The sequence below is a fragment of the Capra hircus genome, chromosome 3 (assembly GCF_001704415.2).
Source record: "Capra hircus breed San Clemente chromosome 3, ASM170441v1, whole genome shotgun sequence".
Lineage (NCBI taxonomy): Eukaryota > Metazoa > Chordata > Mammalia > Artiodactyla > Bovidae > Capra > Capra hircus.
Window position 1 is genome coordinate 85954399 of NC_030810.1, and position 24588 is coordinate 85978986.

General features: G+C 34.0%; 1 protein-coding gene across 2 annotated transcripts in view; it reads left to right on the top strand.

The window, feature by feature from the left end:
• STXBP3 (syntaxin binding protein 3) overlaps positions 1-24013 on the top strand; it is a 47106-nt gene extending 23093 nt beyond the window's left edge. The window contains exons 8-19 of one of the 2 annotated variants that reach the window (XM_005677975.3): positions 2115-2205; positions 3255-3379; positions 5387-5482; positions 5623-5680; positions 10132-10197; positions 10977-11057; positions 11941-12079; positions 13073-13179; positions 13732-13824; positions 15723-15808; positions 22583-22731; positions 23597-24013. In XM_005677975.3, the coding sequence (XP_005678032.1) occupies positions 2115-2205; positions 3255-3379; positions 5387-5482; positions 5623-5680; positions 10132-10197; positions 10977-11057; positions 11941-12079; positions 13073-13179; positions 13732-13824; positions 15723-15808; positions 22583-22731; positions 23597-23691 (1186 nt within the window). In that variant the 3' untranslated portion in view covers positions 23692-24013. The remainder of the gene's footprint in view (positions 1-2114; positions 2206-3254; positions 3380-5386; positions 5483-5622; positions 5681-10131; positions 10198-10976; positions 11058-11940; positions 12080-13072; positions 13180-13731; positions 13825-15722; positions 15809-22582; positions 22732-23596) is intronic. The other variant, XM_013962574.2, reaches the window with a different exon arrangement.

The following is a 24588-nucleotide window of genomic DNA, read 5'->3' on the forward strand; positions in this document are numbered from 1 at the left end:
ACTAATAATAATAAATAATATAACTTGTTTCTGTTTTAAAGTGTTCTTTAATTTAAACACTGACATTTGTCAAGGTAGTTGGCATAATTGTTCAATTTCAAATTCATGTAATGCTTTATATTTAAGTTTCATTATCCTTAACCATTTAAAAAGTTTTCTTAATTACTTAGAAAAAATATTGTAAATCTCCTTAATTCAGATGTGACCAGACAAGCTCTTTACTCATACCTCAAGTCTTAGAACCATTCTTTTTCTTATAGGTGCTGTGCTAATTACACTCTGAACTAAGTGGTTTATCTTTTGCTAGAGTTTAGTCTCTGTTCAAGCTTCTGCTCTTGGTGTTTGGTTCTGTTTAGGGAAATGAATATGTAATATAATCCACTATCCTGTATCCATAAGTTAGGCATCCTCAAATTCAACCAGTTGTGGATTGAAAATGTAAAAAAAAAAAAAAATTCCAGGAAGTCCCCAAAAGCAAAACTTGAATTTGCTACATGCAGACAACTATTTACATAGCATTTACATAGTATTTATGACTGTTTACCTAGCATTACATTATATTAGTATTGTAAGTAATTTAGAGATGATTTTTAAGTGTATGGGGTTGTGCATAGGTTATATGCAAATTCTATACCATTTTATATAAGACTTGAGCGTCAATGGATTTACATATCTGAGTGAGGTCCTGGAACCAATCCCCTGTGATACTGGTGGTGGTTTAGTCACTAAATCGTGTCCAACTTTTGCAATCCCATGGATGGTAGCCTGGCAGGCTCCTCTGTTCTTGGGATTCTCCAGGCAAGAATACTGGAGTGGGTTGCCATTTCCTTCTCCAGGGGATCTTCCCGACCCAGGAATCAAATCCAGGTCTCCTGCATTGTAGGTGGATTCTTTACCACTGAGCCACCAGGGAAGCCCTCCTGAGGGATAACTGTAGCCAGTTTATAATTTAATAAGCTTACCAGTTATTGTGGTAGTTAATAATAATCCAGGCTTTTAAAATCCTATCCTATTCTTTTGTAAAGTATTCTTTTATGTCTTACGAACTTTTCAAGTGTAATTCTAACATGAAATTATTTCCTTTTGAAAATATTTTAAGGCATAATGTATAATAAATTATCATGTATAGTTGTTGCTTTACTTACTTTTGAAGTATAAAACCTAAAGGATCTTTAACACTTTGAAGCCTTTACAAAGAGTTCCTCCATTTTTGAGGTTGGTGTGCTAATTGAAGAGTCTTTTCCAACATTTTCTTTATAGATTCAGAAGTTACACTAATGTCACTGTTCTTAAAGTTAAAATTTAGAATATGGTTTTATCATTTTAGAAGATAGTGATATATAATTTTATACAAACAACTTATTGGGAAGTTGACTGAATATTAGCATATAGGGAAATCTCATAGAAATGGGATAGATAATTGGTCAAGTAATTTGAAGAGTAATATGATAGGAAAGTTGAAAACGTATATACTATATGACCCGCAATTCTACTTTTAGAAATAATATACCTAGAGAAACATTTACATGGAGATTTATGTATAAAGATATTTGTTTCCATGTTGTTTGCAATAGTATAAAATTGAGAATGACTTAAATGTCCATCTTTAGGGAAGTGAATGTGTAAATCCAGTATAATCATATGATGGAATACTATATAGAACTAAAATGAGTAAATATTTTTGATGTGAGTGTCAACATAGATCTCAAACATATATGACAGTAAAAACATATACTGTTAAAATACATATAAAACAGTAAATATATGTATAATTGTAATGATAGGAAGAATATACATCAAATTATGGTAGTAGTTGCTTTGGGGCAGGAGTGGCTAGGGGCAGGAGTGAAGACTGGGAATTGGGAGGGGAAGGAAGAAACTATAGTTTTATTTATATTTCTTTCATATGAAAAAAATCTGAAGCACATATGATAAGGTTTACATTGATAAAATCCAAACTAATTGATACAGCATTATATTTGTTTAGTATTATTATCTAAAGTTCTCCATGCTTATAAAATCTTTTAAATTAATTTATGGTTTAATTTTAGAATTCAACTTGATAATATAAAGTGTGTCTTGAAAGACAGTTTGAATATCTTTTTCGTTTCTAGTAAACCTCTAGATAATGCCAGTAAGCTTGCTCAGCTGGTTGAAAAAAAGCTTGAAAACTACTACAAGATTGATGAAAAGAGCCTAATAAAGGTAACATATAAAAGACAAATAGTGGTTATACTTAAAATCTGGCTTATTTCTTTATAAGCCAAGGAAACTGTTGTTCATTTATTTTCCAGTATTGATTTGAGAATTTTGATTTGGATATCACTGATATAAGTGGTAGTAGAAATCTTAATAGACAATGTGGTTTAGTGGGGAAGATAACAGTTTTGAATTAAGTTCTTTGTCCAGATCCGTGCTCTGCCATTTAAGTCATGTATATATCAATTAGCAAGTTATGTTAAGTTTTTTATCTATAAAATGGGGGTAATAGGAGAATACCTATTTTATAATATAGAAGATTAAATGCATTAATACATAAAAAGTTTTTAGAATAATCCTTGCAGCTGAGTAAACGTTTAATAAACATAGTTTTTCCTTTTATCACCAACTCTGTGTTCTTGGACATATTTACTCTGAGTTGTATTTTCATATAATATGGATCGTATGATATGTACTTTCATTGGTTGGTATGAGGATTAGGCAGATTAGCATGTGTTTGGCACATATAGGAGTTTAATAAATGACAGCTACTACTATCTTATCAAGATAATATAATCAAAGACTAAGATTGGAACCTGGGGAATTCCAGCATTTGAGCTTGGGTTGGAGAGTGAGGAGTCTGAGTAGACTTGACAGAGGTGGTATCAGAGGACTAGGAAGCTTAGTTTAGTGCAGTGTGTAACATAAAGAGCTCAGGTAATATCTTCCTTTCATAACTTGGATCAGTTTTAGTGTTTACGAAGCTGAATTCCAAGAAAATAGATTTAGTGAAAGCCAAATGTTATATTTTGAAAAGAATTTTCACAGTATCATATTATTAAGTAAGCCTGTTAATCTAATTATGAAAGCTTTGGTTTTGTAGTCTTATTTTCTTCCCCTCTTGTACCTCTCATATTTTTCTTTTTAAATATAGCTTCATGTTTAAGAATGTGGCAGAACTTAGGATAAGTCTGGTTTTGTTTTCTAAGATATTAAAAATATGTTCACAGAAAGAAATGGAAGTTTCTTAAGATAATTTTATCTTGTTATTCCAGGGTAAAACTCATTCCCAGCTCATAATAATTGATCGTGGCTTTGATCCTGTGTCCACTGTCGTGCATGAACTGACCTTTCAGGCAATGGCATACGATCTACTGCCGATTGAGAATGATACATACAAGCAAGTATAACTTGAAGGGAATATATAGGGCATATACAAACAGGATAGGATGTTAGCATTTAATGATTCATGCAGGCAACAGAAATCTAAAGCCCCTATAACCTTTTTTATTCAAGGCTTTAATCTTTCTCTTACACTTATAATCATAATCTATTAAAAATATCCTGACCTTGTTAGTTAATAGGTAATTTAACTGCTTTGAAGCTTTTTTGGTATATTTGCTTCCTTAATTATGTCTGCAGCAAAAATAGATTTTAAACAGCTGGAATTGTACTTTTCAGTAAATAAACCGGGCCCACTACAATATTTATTATAGTGGAAAACATATTCAAATTGGTTAGGATGTGATTATTCTGAATTGGACATTCAAAAGTATGTAAACGTGCATCTTGTCACCATAATGTATTTAAAAATACTAGAAGATTAGAAAACTATATAGGATGGTTATTGAGAAGAGAAGCAGTTTTACCAGTTTGGTACCTATTGATTTAACTCTGATATAAGCATATTAACTTTAAAAGCAATATCAAATAGTTAAATGAAAAATGAAATTATTTTTCTATTAAGGAACCATTTTATTGTCACCTTTGTATATCATGTATGTATGTACATACACACACATATATATAACATGTAATTTGAGTGTATGTACCACATGCATACATATATATATAACATGTTATTTGATATCATAATTTCAAAATCCAGATTGGCATTTTTCAGCCAAGAGTTACTGCTTGGAAGTAATAAAAATGAAAATTAGTTTTCTGAAATCTTATGTTTAGTAATTTTATAGATTAAAAAATCCAAAAATTTGTGCTAATTATATTTAATATTTTTTCTTAAAACAAATATTGTTTAAACTAATTTTGTATTTTCTCTTGTATTTTTATTTGCCTTCTAGTCAAATTCTGAGTTTTTCTTTGTTATTTGTATTAATGTTAGCTGACAGAGCAACATAGCTATTTTTCTAGTATATAAGTTTTAAGCAGTTGTTGATTCTGAATTTTCAGAAAGGATGTTATTTATCTCTCTTACCCTTTAGGTCTCTAAACCTGCATTGCTCAAGAGATTTGGAAATGACTTAAAGTAATGGACACTAAAGGATTTGGTTCCCGTCTATTGACATTAACTTTCAGACATTTCTAACCTAGTACTTAAAATATTTATCTCCCTAGGTTTGCTGACAAGGAAAGCAAGATTTAATTTTTTTAAGGGTAGTGGAGAGACTTATTTAAAAACAAAAATCAGAGATACTCCTTTTCTTATGAGTCAAGAAAGTCTAGGGATCAGACTAGAGGGAAGCATGAACTTCCTATGGATTGTGCTCCATCATGATTTTTAATGGAAATAATACAGAGCAGAAATTTCTAAGTATCCATTTGGAGTAATTTCTTGAACCTCTTTAATTGCCTCTCAGTTCAGTAGAACTCATTAAAGCAATCAAAGTTTTTAATGGCTACATTAGTTTTTCTCTCATTGCCTTTCCCAGTTCTTTAAAGGAGATGTACTTATAGGGTAAGGAAAGAATATAGAAATAGATAAATATATGTGTTTGTGAATTTTGTACCAACTCTGAAATACCTTCAGTACTTAATAGACTTCATTAGGGAGTGACATTTCTTAATGGATGTTTGACAATTGTGTTGATGGTTATTAGTACATCAAAAGTATTGTTTTGAGCAATTAGAATTCAAGTTGTTAATATATTCACTCTTGTTAAAGTTGACTGTGGAACACTGAATTTTTATTTCTAACATACTGAGATAAAACTCTGTAATAATGACAGCAAAAAATAACATTGAAAGTAAAAAGGTCATGGTGGGCGTAGCACTTGATTTTTTTTGTATGGATAGCAATATGCCTTAGATTTGGGTAGGTCTTCATTATCCTCCTGAAATCTTCAGTTTCTTGAGCTGTGTCTTAAAATTGTTATTTATAAAAATTTTTCTTTTACTTTATCTGGCACAAAATAATCCAAAAGTTTCATACTTCTCTTACTTGTAGATACAAGACAGATGGGAAGGAAAAGGAGGCAATCCTTGAAGAAGATGATGACCTCTGGGTCAAAATTCGACATCGCCATATTGCAGTTGTATTAGAGTATGTGAACCTGTTTTAATTTTCATTCCATATTTTAAAAAAATACGAATTACAGAGTACCAATAGTACATTTTTTAATCTTAAGATACTTTTGTGAATTACACTTAAGAAATTTAAAGAATTTTCTTATAATTTGACAGGGAAATTCCCAAGCTTATGAAGGAAATTTCATCAACAAAGAAAGCAACAGAAGGAAAGGTAAGAGTGTTAATATAACTTTCAAAGTTATGACAAATGTGAATTTTAAAGTTTGTGTAAAATTTTTTATCTTTTTAACTTTCCATTTGAGAAGTTTCTAACATACACAAAGTAGAGAAAATAAACTTTCTTGTACCCATTACCCAGCCTCAACACTTAGCAATATTTTATTTGTCTTTAAATGTCTCTACATTTAAAGTTTATTTTTAAAAGACCATTTAGCCAATTGCATAAACGTATTCATGTTAGGGTTTTTAATATTAAGGTATGGTAGCTCAGTGATAAAGAATTGGCCTGCAGTGCAGGAAACCCAGGTTTGATCCCTGGGTCGGGAAGATCCTCTGGAGAAGGGAATGTCAACCCACTCCAGTAGTCTTGCCTGGGAAATCCCATGGGGACAGAGAAGCCTGGCAGGCTACAGTCCGTGGGGTCGCAGTGTCAGACACAATTGAGGAACTAACACTTTCACTTTTCACATTCATAATTTACCTAAATAAAATGCACAAATCTTAAGTGTATACTGAATAACTTTTTACATACATATATTTGTATTCATACACACACACATGTAAACACACACCATGTGGAACTACCACCTAAATCAAGATATAGGACATTTCTGTCATTTCAGAACGTTCCACAATAATATCTATGAATAAAGAAAATTTATCCTATCCTTTGGAGAAGGCAGTGGCACCCCACTCCAGTACTCTTGCCTGGAAAACCCCATGGACGGAGGAGCCTGATAGGCTGTAGTCCATGGGGTCGCGAAGAGTCGGACACGACTGAGACTTCACTTTCACTTTTCACTTTCATGCATTGGAGAAGGAAATGGCAACCCACTCCAGTGTTCTTGCCTGGAGAATCCCAGGGACAGGGGAGCCTGGTGGGCTGCCGTCTATGGGGTCGCACAGAGTCGGACACGACTGAAGCGACTTAGCAGCAGCAGCAGCCTATCTTTTTGACTCTTTATACATTTTACACTAATTTCTTGGTACCTCCTACTTGGTATTTTCTTAATACCTCCCAGCAGTAAAATATAGAGTAGGACTGGTGACAGGATATCCTTGTCTCATTCCCAGCCTCGGGGGAAATGTGTTTGATATTTTATCATTGGGTATTATGGTAGTTTTAGGTTATTTTAGATACATCCTTTGTCAGATTAAGAAGTTCCCTTCTATTCCATATTTGTCAACAGGCTTTTTTTGTTTTTTAAAATCAACAATGAGTGTCAGATTTCATCAAATGCTTTTTCAGCACCTATTAATTATTTTTTCCTTTTTTATTCTGTTAATGTGATGCGTTACATTCATTGTTCGCTAACATTAAACCATCCATGCGTTCTTAGAATTAGCTCCACTAAGTTATGATACCTTATCCCTTTCCTATATCACTGGATTCTGCTCGCTAATATTTTGTTTAGAATGTTTACTTCTAGGTTTATGAGCAATAGCATTTCTAGATTTACAAGCAATAATTCTTTTTATTCTTGTGGTGATGTTCTAGGCAGTTTGGGTGGCAAAATTACATTGGTCTAAAATAAATTGTAATGCTTTCCCTGTCACATTATTCTCTGGAAGTGTTTGTATAGCGTCGTTACTTCTCCCATCATTGCTTGAAAGACTTCACAGCTGAAGCAGTCTGGGCGTGGAGTTTTCTTTATGGGGAAGTCTTTAATTATAAGGTCTTTAATAGGTACAGAGCTCTTCAGATTTTAATTTTTTCTTATATCACTTTTGGGATATTGCATTTTTAAGAGATTTGTCTATTAAATCTACATTTTCAAATATCTTCTTATCTTCTCAGTGTCTGTAGAACCTGTACCTATGTTCTGTTTAATCCTAATTTTGTTGATTTGTGTTTCAGCCTCTTTACTGTTAACATCCCCTATTTATATATTAATAGTATTTCGAAGAACCAACTTTTGGCTTTGCTGATTTTTCTTCTGTATGTTAGTTTTATATTGAATTGATTTCAACCTTCTTTGGCTTGTTTTTCTTTTTCTAACTTCTTGAGTCAGATGTTAAGAACATTGATTTTTGACTTTTTTCTCTCCTATATATATTTAGTTATTTCCTTCTTAACATTAAGTAGCTGCATTCCCCAAGTTTTGGAATAACCTATTTTTACTTCCATTTAGCTCAGAATATTTTCTCTAATTATAATTTCTTCTTTGACTCATGTGTTATATAGGAATTTTTTTTTTTTTTCAAAGAGTTTGTGAGTTTTCTACTTATCTTACTGTTACTGAGTTGTAATTTAATTATATAGTGGTCAGAGAATGGAGTCTGTATGAGTTTAGTCCTTTGAAATTTGTTCAGGCTTGGCTTGTGACCTATCATATGATCTGTTGTAAATACCCTATTTGTACTTGAAAAGAATACAAATTCTGTTAATTAAGCCAAGTTGGTTTATGATGTTATTCAAATATTCTATCTCTTTACAAATTTTTTATCTGTTTTTTTTATATCAGTTACCAGGAATGGTATAATGTATGGCTGAATTAGTCTAATTTTTTTAATAATCTTGTCAACTCTCAAAGCTATATCAACTGATGCACCCTTGTTTAATTAGACTCTATAAATTTAAGATAGTTTTCTTTCTATTGAATTTATCTTTTATCAGTATAAAATGTCATTTTCATTTGCAGTATTCCTTGCCTTAAACTCTACTTTGTCTGATTTTAATATAGCCATACCTGCTTTATTTTGACTAGTGCTTTTTAAAACTGAGTTAGGAAGTAAAGTTCCCCTTTATAGTGTATGATTCTGTGAGTTTTGACAAATGTATACTCTCATAACCACAACCAAGATATAGGACGGTTCCATCAATATCCCCCATTGCCTTCTGCCACTTTGTAGGCAACCTCTCCACCTTAGAACCACTATTCTTTTTTTCTATTATTATAGTTTTGCCTTTTCCAGAATGACAGCTAAGTGTCATTTATGTAATAACATAATAATAACAGTATGGCTTTTTCCTTTAATCTATTGCACTTGACATTCATCCATGTGACATATAACAGTAGCTTCGACATTTTTATTGCTGAGTAGTATTCCACTGTATGGATATATTGTATGGATGTTATCCGTTCACAAATTGCAGAACATTTAGGTTCTTCCCAAGTTGATGGCTATTACAAATAAAGCCACTATGAACATTCAAGTTTTGTGTGAACAGATGTTTTCATTCACTTGTTTAAACAAGAGTGGGATTGCTGGATCATATAGGAAATGTATATTTAATCATATAGAAAACTTCCAAACTTACTAGTTTGCTGTACCATTTTATGGTCTCACCAATAATGTATGTCATTCATTGTGTTTTTAATTTCAAAGATTGCATTTAGTTCTGGGATATTCATTGAATTCTTTTTAATAAAGTCTGATTCTCTACTGATATACTGCATCTTTTCATTCATTTACAGTTTATCTTTTCCCCTGTTTTCTTTAACATAAATATGTTATTTTAAATTCTGTGTCTGCTAACTCCAGCATCTGGATTATTTCGAGTCTGCTTTTATTGACTGTTTTTACCACTTGAGTATCACTTTTTCCTGTTTTACATGTCCAGTTATATATTGTATGTTGGACCTTGAGGATACTGTATTGCAGAGGCTGTTGATGATGTTCTGTCTATAAAGAGTGCTGAGTTCTTTTCTGGCAGTCAGTTAATTTGCTGGTGAATAACCTAGATTGTGTGGAAAGTTCATGTGAGGCTTTTGTTATGTTGAGTGTATTTCACTTTTGCATTTAGTTCAAAGACATAGTCCTTCCAGGACTGAATGTCTGGGATGTTCACTTAGAGCTCTTTACTTTGTCTGGAGCAGAGAATGCCAATACTGTCTTAGTGTAAAGACCATGTGAAATCTCTGCAGTCGTTCTCTGTTAGGCCTCTAAGACTTATGCCCTGTACACGTGCAGCTTAGTATTTGGCCAGGAACCCTAAGGCATCTCCTCTACACATCTGTGAGTTATGCTGTGACTGGCTTTTACTCTCGAGTACCCTGGACCGCAAACCCTACCTCAGTAGCCCCAAACTCGGATCTCTTTTTCCTCTGCTCAGAGAGACTTTTTTTCTGCTTGAATTCTACTTCCTTTTACTGTGCTTTGGAAAATGTTCCAGAGAAGAGCCAGATGAGTACAGGGATCACCTCCTGTGCTTCCCCTTTGTTCAAGTAACCTAACTTTTAACTATTTTTAAGACATCCTTTGCTTGAAAGCTGTTGTCTTTTTTTATTTTGTCCAATTTTGGTTTTGTTTATGGTGGGAGAATACTTTTTATATCAGCTACTTTTATCATGGCTCAACTGAAAACCTTTTGAAATTGTTTTTTTTTAATTGGCAAATATTTAGTAAATTAATAAAAATTTAAAACTATAGGATTTAAAAGTTATTGTATAAAATAACTGAATCATAAGTTAGTTTTTTAAAATGTTTGATTTTTCCTAGACATCACTTAGTGCTCTTACCCAGCTGATGAAAAAGATGCCCCATTTCCGTAAACAGATTACTAAGGTAAGAGGTATCATATATAAGAAATCATTTTTAATTTATTAGTCCACTCAGTTCTGTAGTCAAGTTTAGCAGTGGGTGTCATGGAATACTTGGTATTAGTTGACCTTTAAACCCTTACTTTAGGTCTGAGAAATACCCCAAATGTCTAAGCTACCCAATAGAGTTCTCTATATTTGTTCAAATCCATCCAAAACATTTTTATATCTTTGTCTTGAACAGCCAGAGAAACTTTATTTTTTATCAGCTTAATAAGAAAATTCAACATTGCATTGACAAGTCCTTGTTATTATGCTTGCTTCTTTGAATTAATAGTTACATATTAGTAAATTTTAAAGCAGGTAAAGCTGTGTGGGCAGGTAAATTATTTTTTTTTTGTTTTTGCTGTTCCGATCCTTCTCAGAAGTCATTGCCAGAATAATACTAAAAAAAATTTTTATCGTATTACTCCCTAATCAAAAATCAATAATGTAAATTCAAACTTTTTCTGCTTGACTTTATGGACTTCACTGGTTTTTTCTCGCTTTATTTTTCACTACTTGTAAACCCAATACAAGTTCAGCCCTTTTGTTCTGTTTTTTTGTGGTCTGTTGATTATCCCCTTTAGATCATGATAATTTCCACTTTTTTTCTTTCTTGAGTTGTTTCCCTTGACTTACATGGTACCTCCTTCCCACCTAAGCTCATACTTCCCTTCAGGCCCATCTCAAAAGTTTAGTATTATCAGTTACACAAAAAGAAATGAAAATGCTTTAAATAATTGATTTTTTTCTGTTTTTCAGCAAGTTGTTCATCTTAACTTAGCAGAAGATTGCATGAATAAGTTCAAGTCTAATATAGAAAAGCTCTGCAAAACTGAACAGGTAAGTGCAGAGTCAGAAACACGTATATTTAAGGTAGATTTCCAGAATTAACTTTGTAAGGTAAAACCTAACTTTTTGCTCAATATAGTGCCCTAAACCATGCAATCTCTTTTAGAAGGAGATACACCCACTTAGTATTTAATACAATATTCCTTACCAATTCCAACAAGTAGCTATACAGTATCATGGTAATAGTAGGCTGTCGCTCCTAATCTGCATGTTTGGTTGAATGGGATGATTTCAATGTTTGGAGCATTAATTCAGGGTAACATTGTTGGCTGGCCTTTTTCAGTGGGTACAGCATTTCAGGTAACACCCTGCAGAGTACTGTGTAGGCACATTTAATTAAAGGCTCCTCTCCAATGCCAAAACTGTTCAAATCAGTACTGTCTAATAGAAATAGAACACAAGTCATATGTAATTTTAAATATTCTAGTCATTACATTAAAAATGTAAAATGAGATGAGTGTGGTTAATTTTAGTAATATACTTGATTTAGCTCAGTACATCCAAAATACTATCATTTCAACATGTAGTCAGTATAAAACAATTATTGAAATATTTTTATACTTTTTTTCAAATGTAAATCTTCAAACTGTTGTTTTAACTTATAGCTCATCTTGATTCAGACTAGACCCATTTCAAGTGCTCAGTAGCCACATGTAGTTCCTGTCTCCCATGTTAGCAAAAGTTTAATGATTTTCTTCCTTTCTGAATTGTTTTGACTTTTTACATTTTATACAGTAATAGTTTACAAGTGATGCTCACATTTCCTAGGAAATATCATCATTGTTCCATTAAAATTTGGCAAATTTTAGTAATATTTTTAACTGAAAAATGAATTTAGATCATAGACCACTGACTATCTTTCATTTTCATTAAGGACCTGGCACTTGGAACTGATGCAGAAGGACAGAAAGTCAAAGATGCTATGCGAGTACTCCTTCCAGTTCTACTCAGCAAAAATCATGATAATTATGATAAAATAAGAGCAATCCTACTTTATATCTTCAGTATTAATGGTAATATAGATTGTTTATATTTTAATGAATATATTAAGATAAAGATCAATTCAGTTCAGTCGCTCAGTCGTGTCTGACTCTGTGACCTCATGAATCGCAGCACGCCAGGCCTCCCTGTCTATCACCAACTCCTAGAGTTTACTCAAATTCATGTCCATCGAGTCGGTGATGCCATCTAGCCATCTCATCCTCTGTCGTCCCCTTCTCCTCCTGCCCCCAATCCCTCCCAGCATCAGGATCTTTTCCAGTGAGTCAACTCTTTGCATGAGGTGGCCAGAGTACTAGAGTTTCAGCTTTAGCATCATTCCCTCCAAAGAAATCCCAGGATTGATCTCCTTCAGAATGGATTGGTTGGATCTCCTTGCAGTCCAAGGGACTCTCAAGAGTCTCTCCAACACTGCAGTTCAAAAGCATCAATTCTTCGGCACTCAGCTTTCTTCACAGTCCAACTCTCACATCCATACATGACCACTGGAAATACCATAGCCTTGACTAGATGGACCTTTGTTGGCAAAGTAATGTCTCTGCTTTTTAATATGCTGTCTAGGTTGGCCATAACTTTCCTTCCAAGGAGTACCCAGATCTAAAATCACTTTACAATAAGTGGTTTACTACTGGTCATAAGAGCATCTTAGAAAAATTAAACTGAAAAGTGAAAGTGAAGGTTGCTCAGTCGTGTCTCTTTGCGACCCCGTGGACTATAAAGTCCATGGAATTCTTCAGGCCGGAATACTGGAGTAGGTAGCCTTTCCCTTCTCCAGGGGATCTTCCCAACCCAGGGATTGAGCCTAGGTCTCCCGTAGGAAAATCAAAAGTAGTGGTTAAAGTTGATTAAGGTAAATAAAAGGAAAAATGTGGAATTGGGAGCAAACTGAAGGTTATATAATTTAAATGTTTGCTTTCTTTTAAAAAAGCTTTATTCTTGGGTCCCTAAACCTAGAAATGATTGTGGTAGCAGTTATTTGACTGTGCATTCATTTTTATTTATCTAAGGAACTACAGAAGAAAACTTGGACAGGTTGATCCAGAATGTAAAGATAGAAAACGAGAGTGACATGATTCGTAACTGGAGCTACCTTGGTGTTCCCATTGTCCCTCCAGTAAGAAATCTTACATTCTGTATATACTTATACATGTGCGTGCATGGTTGTTTGCATTAAATATGTTTTCTTATGTGGGAATCCGTGTGAACAGTCTTCTTAATTTCTTTTGTAGATTTGGTAGGTAAAATATTAAAAATTTTATTTTCTTTTCCATGTATGAGTAATTTTGGACAAATACATTTTTCTAGTGAATTTCTATCTTTTAGCTTCTGTTGTAATTTGCTATTTATGCTTTTCTTTCTATGATTTATTTATAGCAAAATTTGAAGAAGCCTGTAGAATCTTACTCTTTCCTATCAAGTTTTATATAAGCATTTTGGAGAAAACATACTTTCTGATACTATCATAAATTTTATCATTAATGTACAGAAATACTGTGAAGTTATGTGACTATACCTATTCAGATTTTTTTAGTGGACTTTTCCACTGTTAGTTTTAAGTCAAATGCAACATAGTATTTGTTGTAAATTAAACATCTTGATAGAAAAGATAAAGAGTATCACTAAATAAAATCACTGATTTTTAGTTTTTTTCCTCTAATTATATTAGTCTCAACAAGGCAAACCATCAAGAAAGGATCGGTCTGCAGAAGAAACTTTTCAACTGTCTAGATGGACGCCTTTCATCAAAGATATTTTAGAGGTAAAATTCATTGAATTTTATTTATACTCTGCCCTTTGTAGAATGTTTTTTACTCTCTGTCCATTTATCTGTCAGTTTGAGCATATCTATGGGTCAGGAATTATCTGTAGTACTGAGAGGGTTCACAAAAGAAGACTGTATCGGATATCTAGGGAGGAGAGGGATCTCTTGAAATTTCTCCCTTAAAGACTGCCAATTCATACCACTAATTGCCTCAAAATAAATTTAAAAAGATAAGCACACGCATGCTTTATGAAAGACTCTGTTGTTTGAAATTACTATATAGCAGAAATATAAATAATTTAGTTGAATGAAAGTTTAACAAAATAACATTTTTGTGACCACTATTAGAGTATTAAATTCCAATATTCTTAGAAATGATTTGTGATTAAAATGTAAACCTCACTATCATTTGCTGTTATAATTGACAGATGGCTGATTCTTTTAGTACTGTTTGCTTTTAGAAAATAATTTTCAATTTTAGGAAGTTAGAAAATGAACTAATAATTGCATTATGAGCTCAATAAAGTCATAATCAGATAGTTCTATTTATTCCGATTTGCCTTTAACTTATTAAACATTAATTTCTGTTTTCCTTTGGAAATTGGGTACAGTTTATCCCATGATTTTTCTGTTTTGCTTGACTAATTCTATGTCATTTACACATGCTTGATACAGATGAAGATTTCAAAGAGTTTAGACTTTTTTCCTTGCAATGTAAGATTTTTTTTCCTGATCTGTAACAAGGATGTAGAACTAAGGAGTTTTTCTTTGCTACTGATAGTATTCTAAAAATAAGAATTGACCTTCTCAAACCCTTTAACAAGGATTTGCTTGTTAAATTCAAAAACTCCGCTTTACCTCAGTAGCAACCTAAGGCCTTTAGGGTTCTCCTGAAGCTTTGATTCTTCACATCTTGCAGTCTTATTGAAATAGTCTAGGACTACGGAGGACCTTGTGTCCATTCCTACTTATTGTTGCTGTTAATGTTCTAAAGCTGTGGTGTTCTAAATCGGTGGTCTTCAAACTTTTAATTATGTACACTTTCTCATAATAAATGTGATCAGGAGCCTACAGTATGTGGCTGTTTATAAACTGTGTAAGTGCTGTACTGATAAAAACACTGTACATTTATTTATAAACTATATAAATGCTGTACTGATAAAACACTATGTGTGTATTATATACACACACATAAATATCATAAGATGTTAACCATAAAAAGAAGGAAACATTTTTAAATGAAAAAGAAAGCTTCTTCCATCTCATCAGATGGTCTTGAATACACCTAGGCCAGGATACATGTTTTGTTTTAAAGCCATCACTATGAAGGGCAAAGACTTCCCTGGTGGCTCAGACGGTAAGGTGTCTTCCTACAATGCAGGAGACCTGGGTTCAGTCCCTGGGTTGGGAAGATCTCCTGGAGAAGGAAATGGCAACCCACTCCAGTATTCTTGCCTGGAAAATCCCATGGACGAAGGAGCCTGGTAGACTATTGTCCATGGGGTCGCAAAGAGTTGAACACAACTGAACGACTTCAGTTATGAAAGGCAAGGCCTGAACTCTGGTAGCCTAAGCAGTCTGTCAGGATTAAGACGGTATTTAGAAGCCCCTAGCATTCTCGAGATAAATACCCTGATAAAGTACCTGGGATTTTCACACCAAAGTGGGAACCCTGTAAATAAGAAATGTAGGCATGCAATAAATATTGGTTTAATAATTGCATTAATTTTGTAGCAAATAAGATTTGTGAGTTTCAAAAAGAGGGCTAACCTTATTTTTATTAAATATGTATCCTTATGTTCTTTAATTGTAAATACAAGTTTTGAGTTTTATGTAAAATGAAATATTGGAGTTTATAGTATCTTCTTGATGGATTTAATTCTTATCTTCCCTAGGATGCCATTGATAACAGATTAGATTCAAAAGAGTGGCCATATTGTTCCCAGTGCCCGGCAGTCTGGAATGGCTCAGGAGCTGTAAGGTAAAATCTATAAATGAAAGTCAGTGAGATTTTCACTGTGATATTGCAGACTAATAACTGGAATGGGACACAGATATTCCTATATTGACGACTCTCCTTGAGGCAAGTAGTCACTTAAAGGTAGTTTTTCTTTAATGTAACCTGTCTTAATGAATCCAGATACGCAATGGGGCTTCCCAGGTGGCACAGTGATAAAGAATCCTCCTGCCAGTGTAAGAGACTTGGGTTTGGTCCCTGGTTGGGGAGATCCCCTGGAGTAGGAAGTGGTAACTCACTCCAGTATTCTTGCCAGGAAAATTCCATGGACAGAAAAGTCCATGGGATCACAAAGAGCCAGACATGACTGAGCGACTGACACACAGACACACATGCACACATAGACATATTTCTTAGACATCTCCCCTTTTTTCTTTCTTCACATTAGCGGATGACATAATCCTTTTTGATGACTTTTGGTGAGAAAATATTTGAAGCATTCAGAAAGCTGGAGATAGTATTATAATGTATACTCTATACTTGGTGCCCAGATTAACAAATGAATCATTTTAAATACAGTTCAAGCTTCCTGTATATCACTCTCTGATTTTTATTATTCTCCCTTCTTCACTATCTTGAATTTGCTGTTTATCATTGACCTATATATCTTCATACATTTTCCACATATATTTGTATTCTAAACAATGTATAGAGTTCTGTTTTGCAGGATTTTTCTACTGGTCTTTGGCTTTTAGCAGTTTAACTGTTATGTGCCCAAGTAGAGTTCTTTCTGTGTTTGTTCTTCCTGCGGTTAGTTGAATTTTCTTGGATTTACAAGTTAATAGTGCTCATCAAAATTTGGGGAGTTTTCAGTTGCTGTTTCTTCAAATTTTTTCTGCCCACTTCTTTCTCCCTCTTCTGCTTTTGAAACTCCATCACCCAGATGTTGGAAAGTTTGACTTTGTCTTATGGGTCACTGAGGCTCTGTTTACCTTTCTTCCACTTTTTTTCTTTCTGTTCTTCAGATATGCTAATATCTATTGATCCATCTTCAGTTCTTTGATTCTTTAGTCTGACATCTCAAATCTGCTATCAAGCCCATCTACTCAATTTTTCATTTCATTATTGTACTAATCACCTTTTGAATTTCCATTTGCTTCTTTTTTACTTTCCATTTCTCTTTTGAAATTCTCCATTGATGTAACATATTGTTAGCATAATTTTCTTTAATTATTTGATCATATTTATAATAGTATCTTTGAAGTCTGCTAAATCCAACATCCAGATTCACTTAGGGTCAGTTTCTGTTGATGGTTTTTTCCCAGCATGTGGATCACCCTTTATTGTTTTCTTACACATCTACTAATTTTTGGCTGAAAATTAGGCCTTTAAGATACTGTATTATGTAACAGCAACTCTAAGTTGTTTTTTGTTTTAGTAACTTGTATAGATTTTAAGCTGTGGGATCAATGCCCCCTTGCAGTGTAGCCACTGATGTCATTGTAGGGCTTTTTTAATTTTAAATTTAATTTTTTAGCTTGGTTACTAGCAGTTGCCCTATGTCTGAATAGTTTAGAGGTCAGCCAGTTATCTAGGCAGAGTTTGTATTTAGACAACCTCAAGCCTGTAAACCTTTCATCGATTGCTGATCAGTCTGATTTTGGGTTAAGGACTGCATTAGAAGTCATAGTCAGTTCTTGAGTCTTCTCCCCACTATCCCCCTTCTTTTTTTCTTATTTTTTTCCTTGGGCTTTCTCTGGCTTACCCTGGCACAAGCATAATTTGGCAGTCAGCTAAGGATGTGGGGGAGGGCTTTGTCTTCTTTGGCTTTCTTACTCTCAAGGTTTCCCCATTAAATTTCTGGCTGATATGCTGCCTCTCCCATCCTGGGACCAGGGTGTTGTGCTACCAAAGCTGCAGAGCTACGCTAAACCAGGTCTGCCTTTAACTAGCAAAGCTATAGGATTTTGTACTCACTTTGCTTCCTACCTTGTATCAAGTCTTCCGCCTTAGGCAGTAGAATTGGTGGTTCTCACAGCCAGCTCTTAAGTCAGTAAAGCTACAGTTTTTGCTGAGTTGGAAGAACTGTGCAGGTTGGATGTAACCTCAGGCCAAAAGGTCGCATAGAATGGTGGTGACCACCATTCTTACCTATATACTAACATTTTTTAAGAGTAAATGCTTCTTAATTTGTCATTTGCCTGTGGTTCATTTTCCCAAGTGATCTGAAATGGTTTTTTCCCCCCACAGTTTCATCCAGGTTTATACTTGTTTTCTTGGTGGGCAGTCTTCTGACCATCTTACTCTATCATGACCCCAAGCTCTCTTTGTGTTTTTAATCTTAATATAAATGGTGTCATGTTGTGTCTTCCTGCAACTTTTTTTTTTTTAATCTATGTATTTATTTATTTATTTTGGTTGCACTGGGTCTTTGTTGCTGTGTACAGGCTTTTTCTAGTTTGGTGAGCAGAGGCTGCTCCTTGTTGTACATGGGCTTCTTATTGCAGGGCTTCCCGTGTTGCTACAGGCTCAAGGTTCATGCACTTCCGAAGTTGCAGCACGCAGGCTCAGCAGTTGTGACACATGGGCTTCAGTAGTTGCAGCTTATGGGCTCTAGAGCACGGGCTCAGCAGCTGTGCACATGGGCTTTAGTTGCTCTGCAGCATGTGGGATCTTCCCAAACCAAGGATCAAACTCCCCTGCATTGGCAGGCAGATTCTTATCCACTGTATCACCAGGAAGTCCTGCAATGTGCTTTTAAGTTTCTCTCAACATCATCCTTGTGATATTTATCCCAAATTGATACATGTATACCGTTTTTACTGCTGTTTGGTGTATTCTTATATGATTCTCACAGTTTATTCATGTATTTTCCACACAATGGAAATTCAGACTAGGTCAAAACTAGCACCCTTCCTAACAATATGCGGTAAGCGTTCTTAAACATTTACGTGTGTTTGAGTATTTCTTTAGGGTAATTCTCTTGGTCTAAAGACCTTTTATTTAGTTTCATTTTCCCCTTTTCTCCTATTTTAGAAGTTACATAGCTTACTTGTACTTTCATAGCAGTTATCTTTAGAATTATAGTACACATCTTTGACTCACCAAAGTCTGAGATTAGTATCTTTGCCCTCTTGATGAACAGTACAGAGCCTTAGAAAACTTAAACTCTACACTCCTTGAATGTTCTCTTAATTCTTTATGGTTTCACCTTGTCTTTTTTATTTCCAGAGTTAATGGTGAACACTATTGTCTTTTAGTTGCATGTGCATGTTAACCAGTTATGTTGTGTATCGCTTCTGCTTACATCCCCTTTTTTGAGCTCAGTTATATTCTTTTCTGATGTGTATCCTTTAGAAATTTTTTCAGTGTGGGTCTCTCAGTGGTAGAGTCTCTATGGTTTTGTCTGTCTGAAAATGTCTGTATTATTGTTCTTACAAGATAGCTTTGAATTTCTAGGCTCATGGTAATTTTCACGCAACACTGAGGTGTTATTCTGCTGTTCCTTGGTTTCCAGTTTCGCTCTTGGGAAGGTGTGTGTATGGGGGCGGGGTGTTTTCTGTCAGTTTCGTCATACTTTTATATAGGTAGTTTGCCTTTGCTCCCTGGTTGCTTTTTGTCTTTGATATCCTGTACATTCCCTATGCTGTGTTTACCTAGGGTTTGTTTTTGTTGCTTTCATTGGGATTCAAATGTATTTCCTAAAATCTGAGGTTTCATATCTTTCATAAATTATTGTTTTATTCAAACATCTCATATTATTTTCATGCCTTGTAATATCTCTTGAGTTTTAATATTTCTTTTACTTTTTGTATTTCATTTTAGAAATTTTTCTTTGGATTTAATTTTCAATTCTTTAGTTCTGTCTTATATTTGTACCTAAACTGCTGAGTAAGCTATATTTATTTTTTAGTTTCTGTGTTCATCGACTTTACTTTTCCTTCTTTCTTTCTTTATTTTTTTTTAGAAATTGTCCTCGTTTCTTTTTCAGATATGCTTGGATTTCCTTGTCCTTATTTTGTCTGCTTTCTATTCTACTTTATCATTTTCAACATAGTCTATTGTTTACTAAAATGATAAATACTAAAATTTACTAAATTCAACATCTGACGTTCTTTGGGTTCTAATTTCACTGCTTTTCATTTCTGCAAACACTTACGGTTGCTTATTTCCTCATGCGCTTTGTTGTTTTGGATTCTGAGCTTATTTCAGTACCCAGGATCAAGAGTGTTACCTGCAGAGAGGTTTTGCATATGCATCTTTCAGCTATGCTTTTAAAAAGATGTTTGCTCTTATTTTAACAGGAGCTTCTCGGTGGTTTCTAGAGTGAGAGTTCTAGGATACAGAGATGTAATCATTTATGTGTCTTTCAGAGTATAAAACCAGCACAGTGTCTTAGACATACATATGAAACACATTAAATGTAATCCTGTTGTCCTGAAATTGCTATTCAGAAGCTTAAAAATTGTTAGAATCACATAATCATTTTGAGCAGATATTACTTGTTTTTCTTTTGCTTTCTGGCTTTATCTTGCCTTTTTTGGACATTTTTAAATCACAGTTGTACTTATAGTATGTCCTTGATGTATTCTGTACGGAAACCAAGAATGTGTCTTGTTCCTCTTTCACCTTTCAAAACCAGCTACTAAATCTCTTTACTTTTTCTGTTGTTTACTACCTCGTCATTCCTTACAATGGCAGATGGAAATTACCATCCAAAAGGCTAGACTGAGAACATTGTTAAAAGTTTACCATGATATCCTATATTGTATGTCTTAGAGGTATCTAGAATATGGTTTCCAGAGTATGTATAAGATAATACATTGGATATTATTCTTACACTAAGAAAAGGAGAAGTTAAGGTTTATTTTACTAGAGCACATATATAATTTAGACATATTTTTAATAGATTACATAAATGTTTATTTTTAAATATTTAGTTTTCAAATAAAAGCTCAGAATTTTTACCAGAAGGTATGGGAACAGATATAGTGATTTTTATAACTTAAAGCAGTGCTACCCAATAGAACTTTCTTACAATAATAGAATGTCCTTTGTTTGCACTGTCCTGTTTATAACCAGTAGCCATATATAACTGTTGAGCACTTGATATGTAGCTAGTGTGACTGAAAAACTGAATTTTTAATTTTAGTTAAGTTTAAATTGCCTCATGTGGCTAGTGACTGCTATCTTGATCAGTGCAGATCTAGAGCATTCTAAGGGGGGAAGAGGTAGAAATAACAGCTGTGTATTTAGTGGTTTCCCAGTATCATATTCCATATAGTATATTCTGTATATTATTGCATTTAATCTTGAAAACAACCCTTGAGGTCTGGAGAGAGGTTAAGTAACTTACTAAAAATAATACAGAATTAAAAAGAAGCAGAATCAGAATTGGAACCCACATTGCTTTTTTTTTTTTTAACCAGCATTATTGAGGTAATTGATTTCATAATGTTGCATACGTTTAAGGTATACAGCTGGATGTTTTGACACACATACATTGTGAAATCACCACAAGCTAGTTAATATATCCGTCACCTCCACATACACATAATTACCATTTTCCCTTCTTCCCTTTCTTCTTTTGTGGCAAGAAGACTTAATTAAAATCTGTCCTCTTAGTATATTTCAAATATATAGTATGGTTTTGTTAACTATAGTCTCCACGCTCTATATTAGAGCTCTAGAACTTACTCATCTTGCATGGTTGAATTTTGTGCTCTTTGAACCAACACTGTCTCATTCTCTTCCCCTGCCCACCTTTCCTGACCACCAGCATTCTTCTGTCTGCTTCTGTGAGTTTGACTGTTTTCAATTCCACGTATAAGTGAGATCATGCAGTCTTTCTGAGTCTGCCTTATTTTACTTAGCATAATTTCCTCCCGGTTTATTCGTGTTGTTGCAGATGGAAGAATTTGCTTCCTTTTTAAGGATGAACAATATTGTACAGTATATATACACAGTTTTTTTTTGTCAGTTTTTTCATTGATGGACATTTAGGTTATTTTTATATCTTGACTATTGTGACTAACACTGCATTGAACACAGGCGTGCAGATGTGTTGGATAGCTCCTGTCTGGATATCTGGATATCTCAGCACTTCACCGACTTCCAGCAAGGGGCATTCCAGGACCATGTTAGCTCCAAATCAGTGCCTGTGCTTCCCCACCTCCACTATGTCTTTTAAACTCTACTACTGTCTCAGTGCAACCCACCCTGCTTTTGTTTAACTTTAGTAAGTTATAGACTTTCCAGGTATACTGTGTGTTTATCTGAAATAAATAGCTCTGTTTGGGGCTTCCCAGATGGCTCAGAGGTAAAAAATCCATCTGCAGTGCTGGAGACACAGGAGACGCAGCTTTGATCCCGGGTTGGGAAGTCCCCTGGAGGAGGAAATGGCAACCCACTCCAGTATTCTTGCCTGGAAAATCCCATGGATAGAGGAGCCTGGTGGGATGTAGTACATGGGATCGCAAAGAGTTGGACACAACTGAGCACACACACACACACAGCTCTGTTTTATAGGTAAACATGCTGAGCTAGATTGTGAGTCATTTGTCCAAACTCTCTCAGATCAAAATTGAACTTTTTTTTTTTTTTTTTTTCAAAATTGAACTTAAAGTGGGGCTCTCCTGCCTCGCTCTTGGTGCTCCAGTCATACCATAGTTAAGTCATTTTCTTAAAATCAATGCAGTTGATGCCAAATTTGAGTTTGCCTGAGTTAGGCTCTTTCAAAAGACTACAAGCAGTATGGTTTTGGAAATATTTTTAACATGTCCATGTTTATTTTTTTAGTGCTCGGCAGAAACCCAGAACTAATTATTTAGAGGATCGAAAAAATGGGTCTAAGCTGATTATTTTTGTGATCGGAGGGATTACATACTCTGAAATGCGTTGTGCCTATGAAGTTTCTCAGGCACATAAGTCCTGTGAAGTTGTTATTGGTAAGACTTGTATTTTCCTTTTGTCTATTTTTTTAAAACAAACTCTTAGATGCAAAAATATATATGTAAAACTTTATCTTGTAATTTACATTTAGAACTAAATTGTTGAGTGCAGAAAAATATATTTTGAATCAGTGTGTTTTATCTGATGTACCAGTTTTTTCCTGGTTGACCTTTTGATGATTTTTTAAAATTACAATTCTGATTTTGAGAGAATGAGTTTCAGGAATATTGCATTCTTTAAATATTAAATATATCCTATGAATATATGAAATGTGAAATATGAAATATTTCATATGAAAAATATTTCATCCTATCCTTTTCTTGCTTTCATGATTAAATACTTTTTGAAACATTTATTTCTACTACAGAAATATTTTGAAACTTTTTGTGGCTGTGGACCTGACGTTGGCCGAGCCTGTGTTGAATTTAGTTTTAAGAATTTCAGTCAAAGCCACTGATGCCTAGACTCTCCTGGCCTGTGGAGATGCAGCATCTGTACATCAAGCTTCAGTCTGTGGTTCTGCTTAACAGTTCCCTGTGACTGAATTCACAGTGACTCTTGCTGTTCTGTCAGGGGCACAGGCTAACCTCCGATTTTGCTCTTCATTGTATCAATATATAGTACAAAGTAGTAACTACAGTACAAAATATAGTAGTGGGTGTTGTTTGTGAAGGGTTACTGAGTGTGCTTAATGAAGAGGAAGGATTAAAATATTGTAGTTTAGGAAGGCATCCTGCAGAAATTTTGTTAAGCTGCCCCAAGCTACTGCACTTTGTATATTTGAAGGACAAGGCAATATAGTTAGCCAGTGAAAATTGATTTGACTGCTGACCTCTGAAGATTTATCTTTTCCTCTTCCAGGATCCACGCATATTTTAACACCCAGAAAACTGTTGGATGATATAAAGATGCTGAATAAGCCCAAGGATAAAGTCTCCTTTACTAAAGATGAATAACATTTTGGGTGGGGAACAATTTAGAGATTCTTATTAATTTGTTCAACTAAAATAGATCGAGACATTGTTGCTCTCATGTAATTTAAACAGTGTAAATATTTTAAGGAATAATGACTTTCAGATATATTTCTTAAGGGACTGTCTATGATTACATATCATTGGATTTGCCACTTTTAATTTAAATATGTAAAGTAATTCAATCATTAATTGAAATATTTTACAACATTTACTGTCTTGCTAAGTATTTCTAAAAATCACAATTTTATATAATTTTGAAATGTTTAAATTAACAAATAATGAACATTCTAAGAGAAAATAAATACATACTTACAAAAATTATCTTTGTTTTTTGGCCGGGAGGATGGAAACATTGGGAAACTTTTAATTTCTAAGAGAATTACAAAGAAGTAAAAGAATGTATCATAATCTTTCTACCAAGGTAACTCCTTTTGACTTAGATGATAATGATGTAGTCTTTGCATAAGGTTGGATAATGTGCAGATATGGGTGTACAAAGGGAACCCCTCCTCTCCATTCCCGATCTCTCCTTTTACCTGGCCTCATCATGTTCTGTCATATAAGGGACCCTAATTTTATATATCACTTATCTTCAGAATTTTGCTCTTACAAATAATGCTGCATTGTGAGTACATACCTTTGCAAATATCTCTTTAATGTAAATTTCTAGTGAGGACATAGCTGTCAGAATGTTTGTGCGTTTAAAATACTGATACCACCATTTAAAATTTTTATTTAGATAAATCTATCACTTTTCCTTTATGGCCTGCAAATTTGCATTGTACTTAGAGCTATCTTTGCACCCAAGGTTGTAAATTCACCCATTGATCTTCTAGAGCATTTTGATAGGTTCATTTTATTTTTCATAAGTAACTCTTA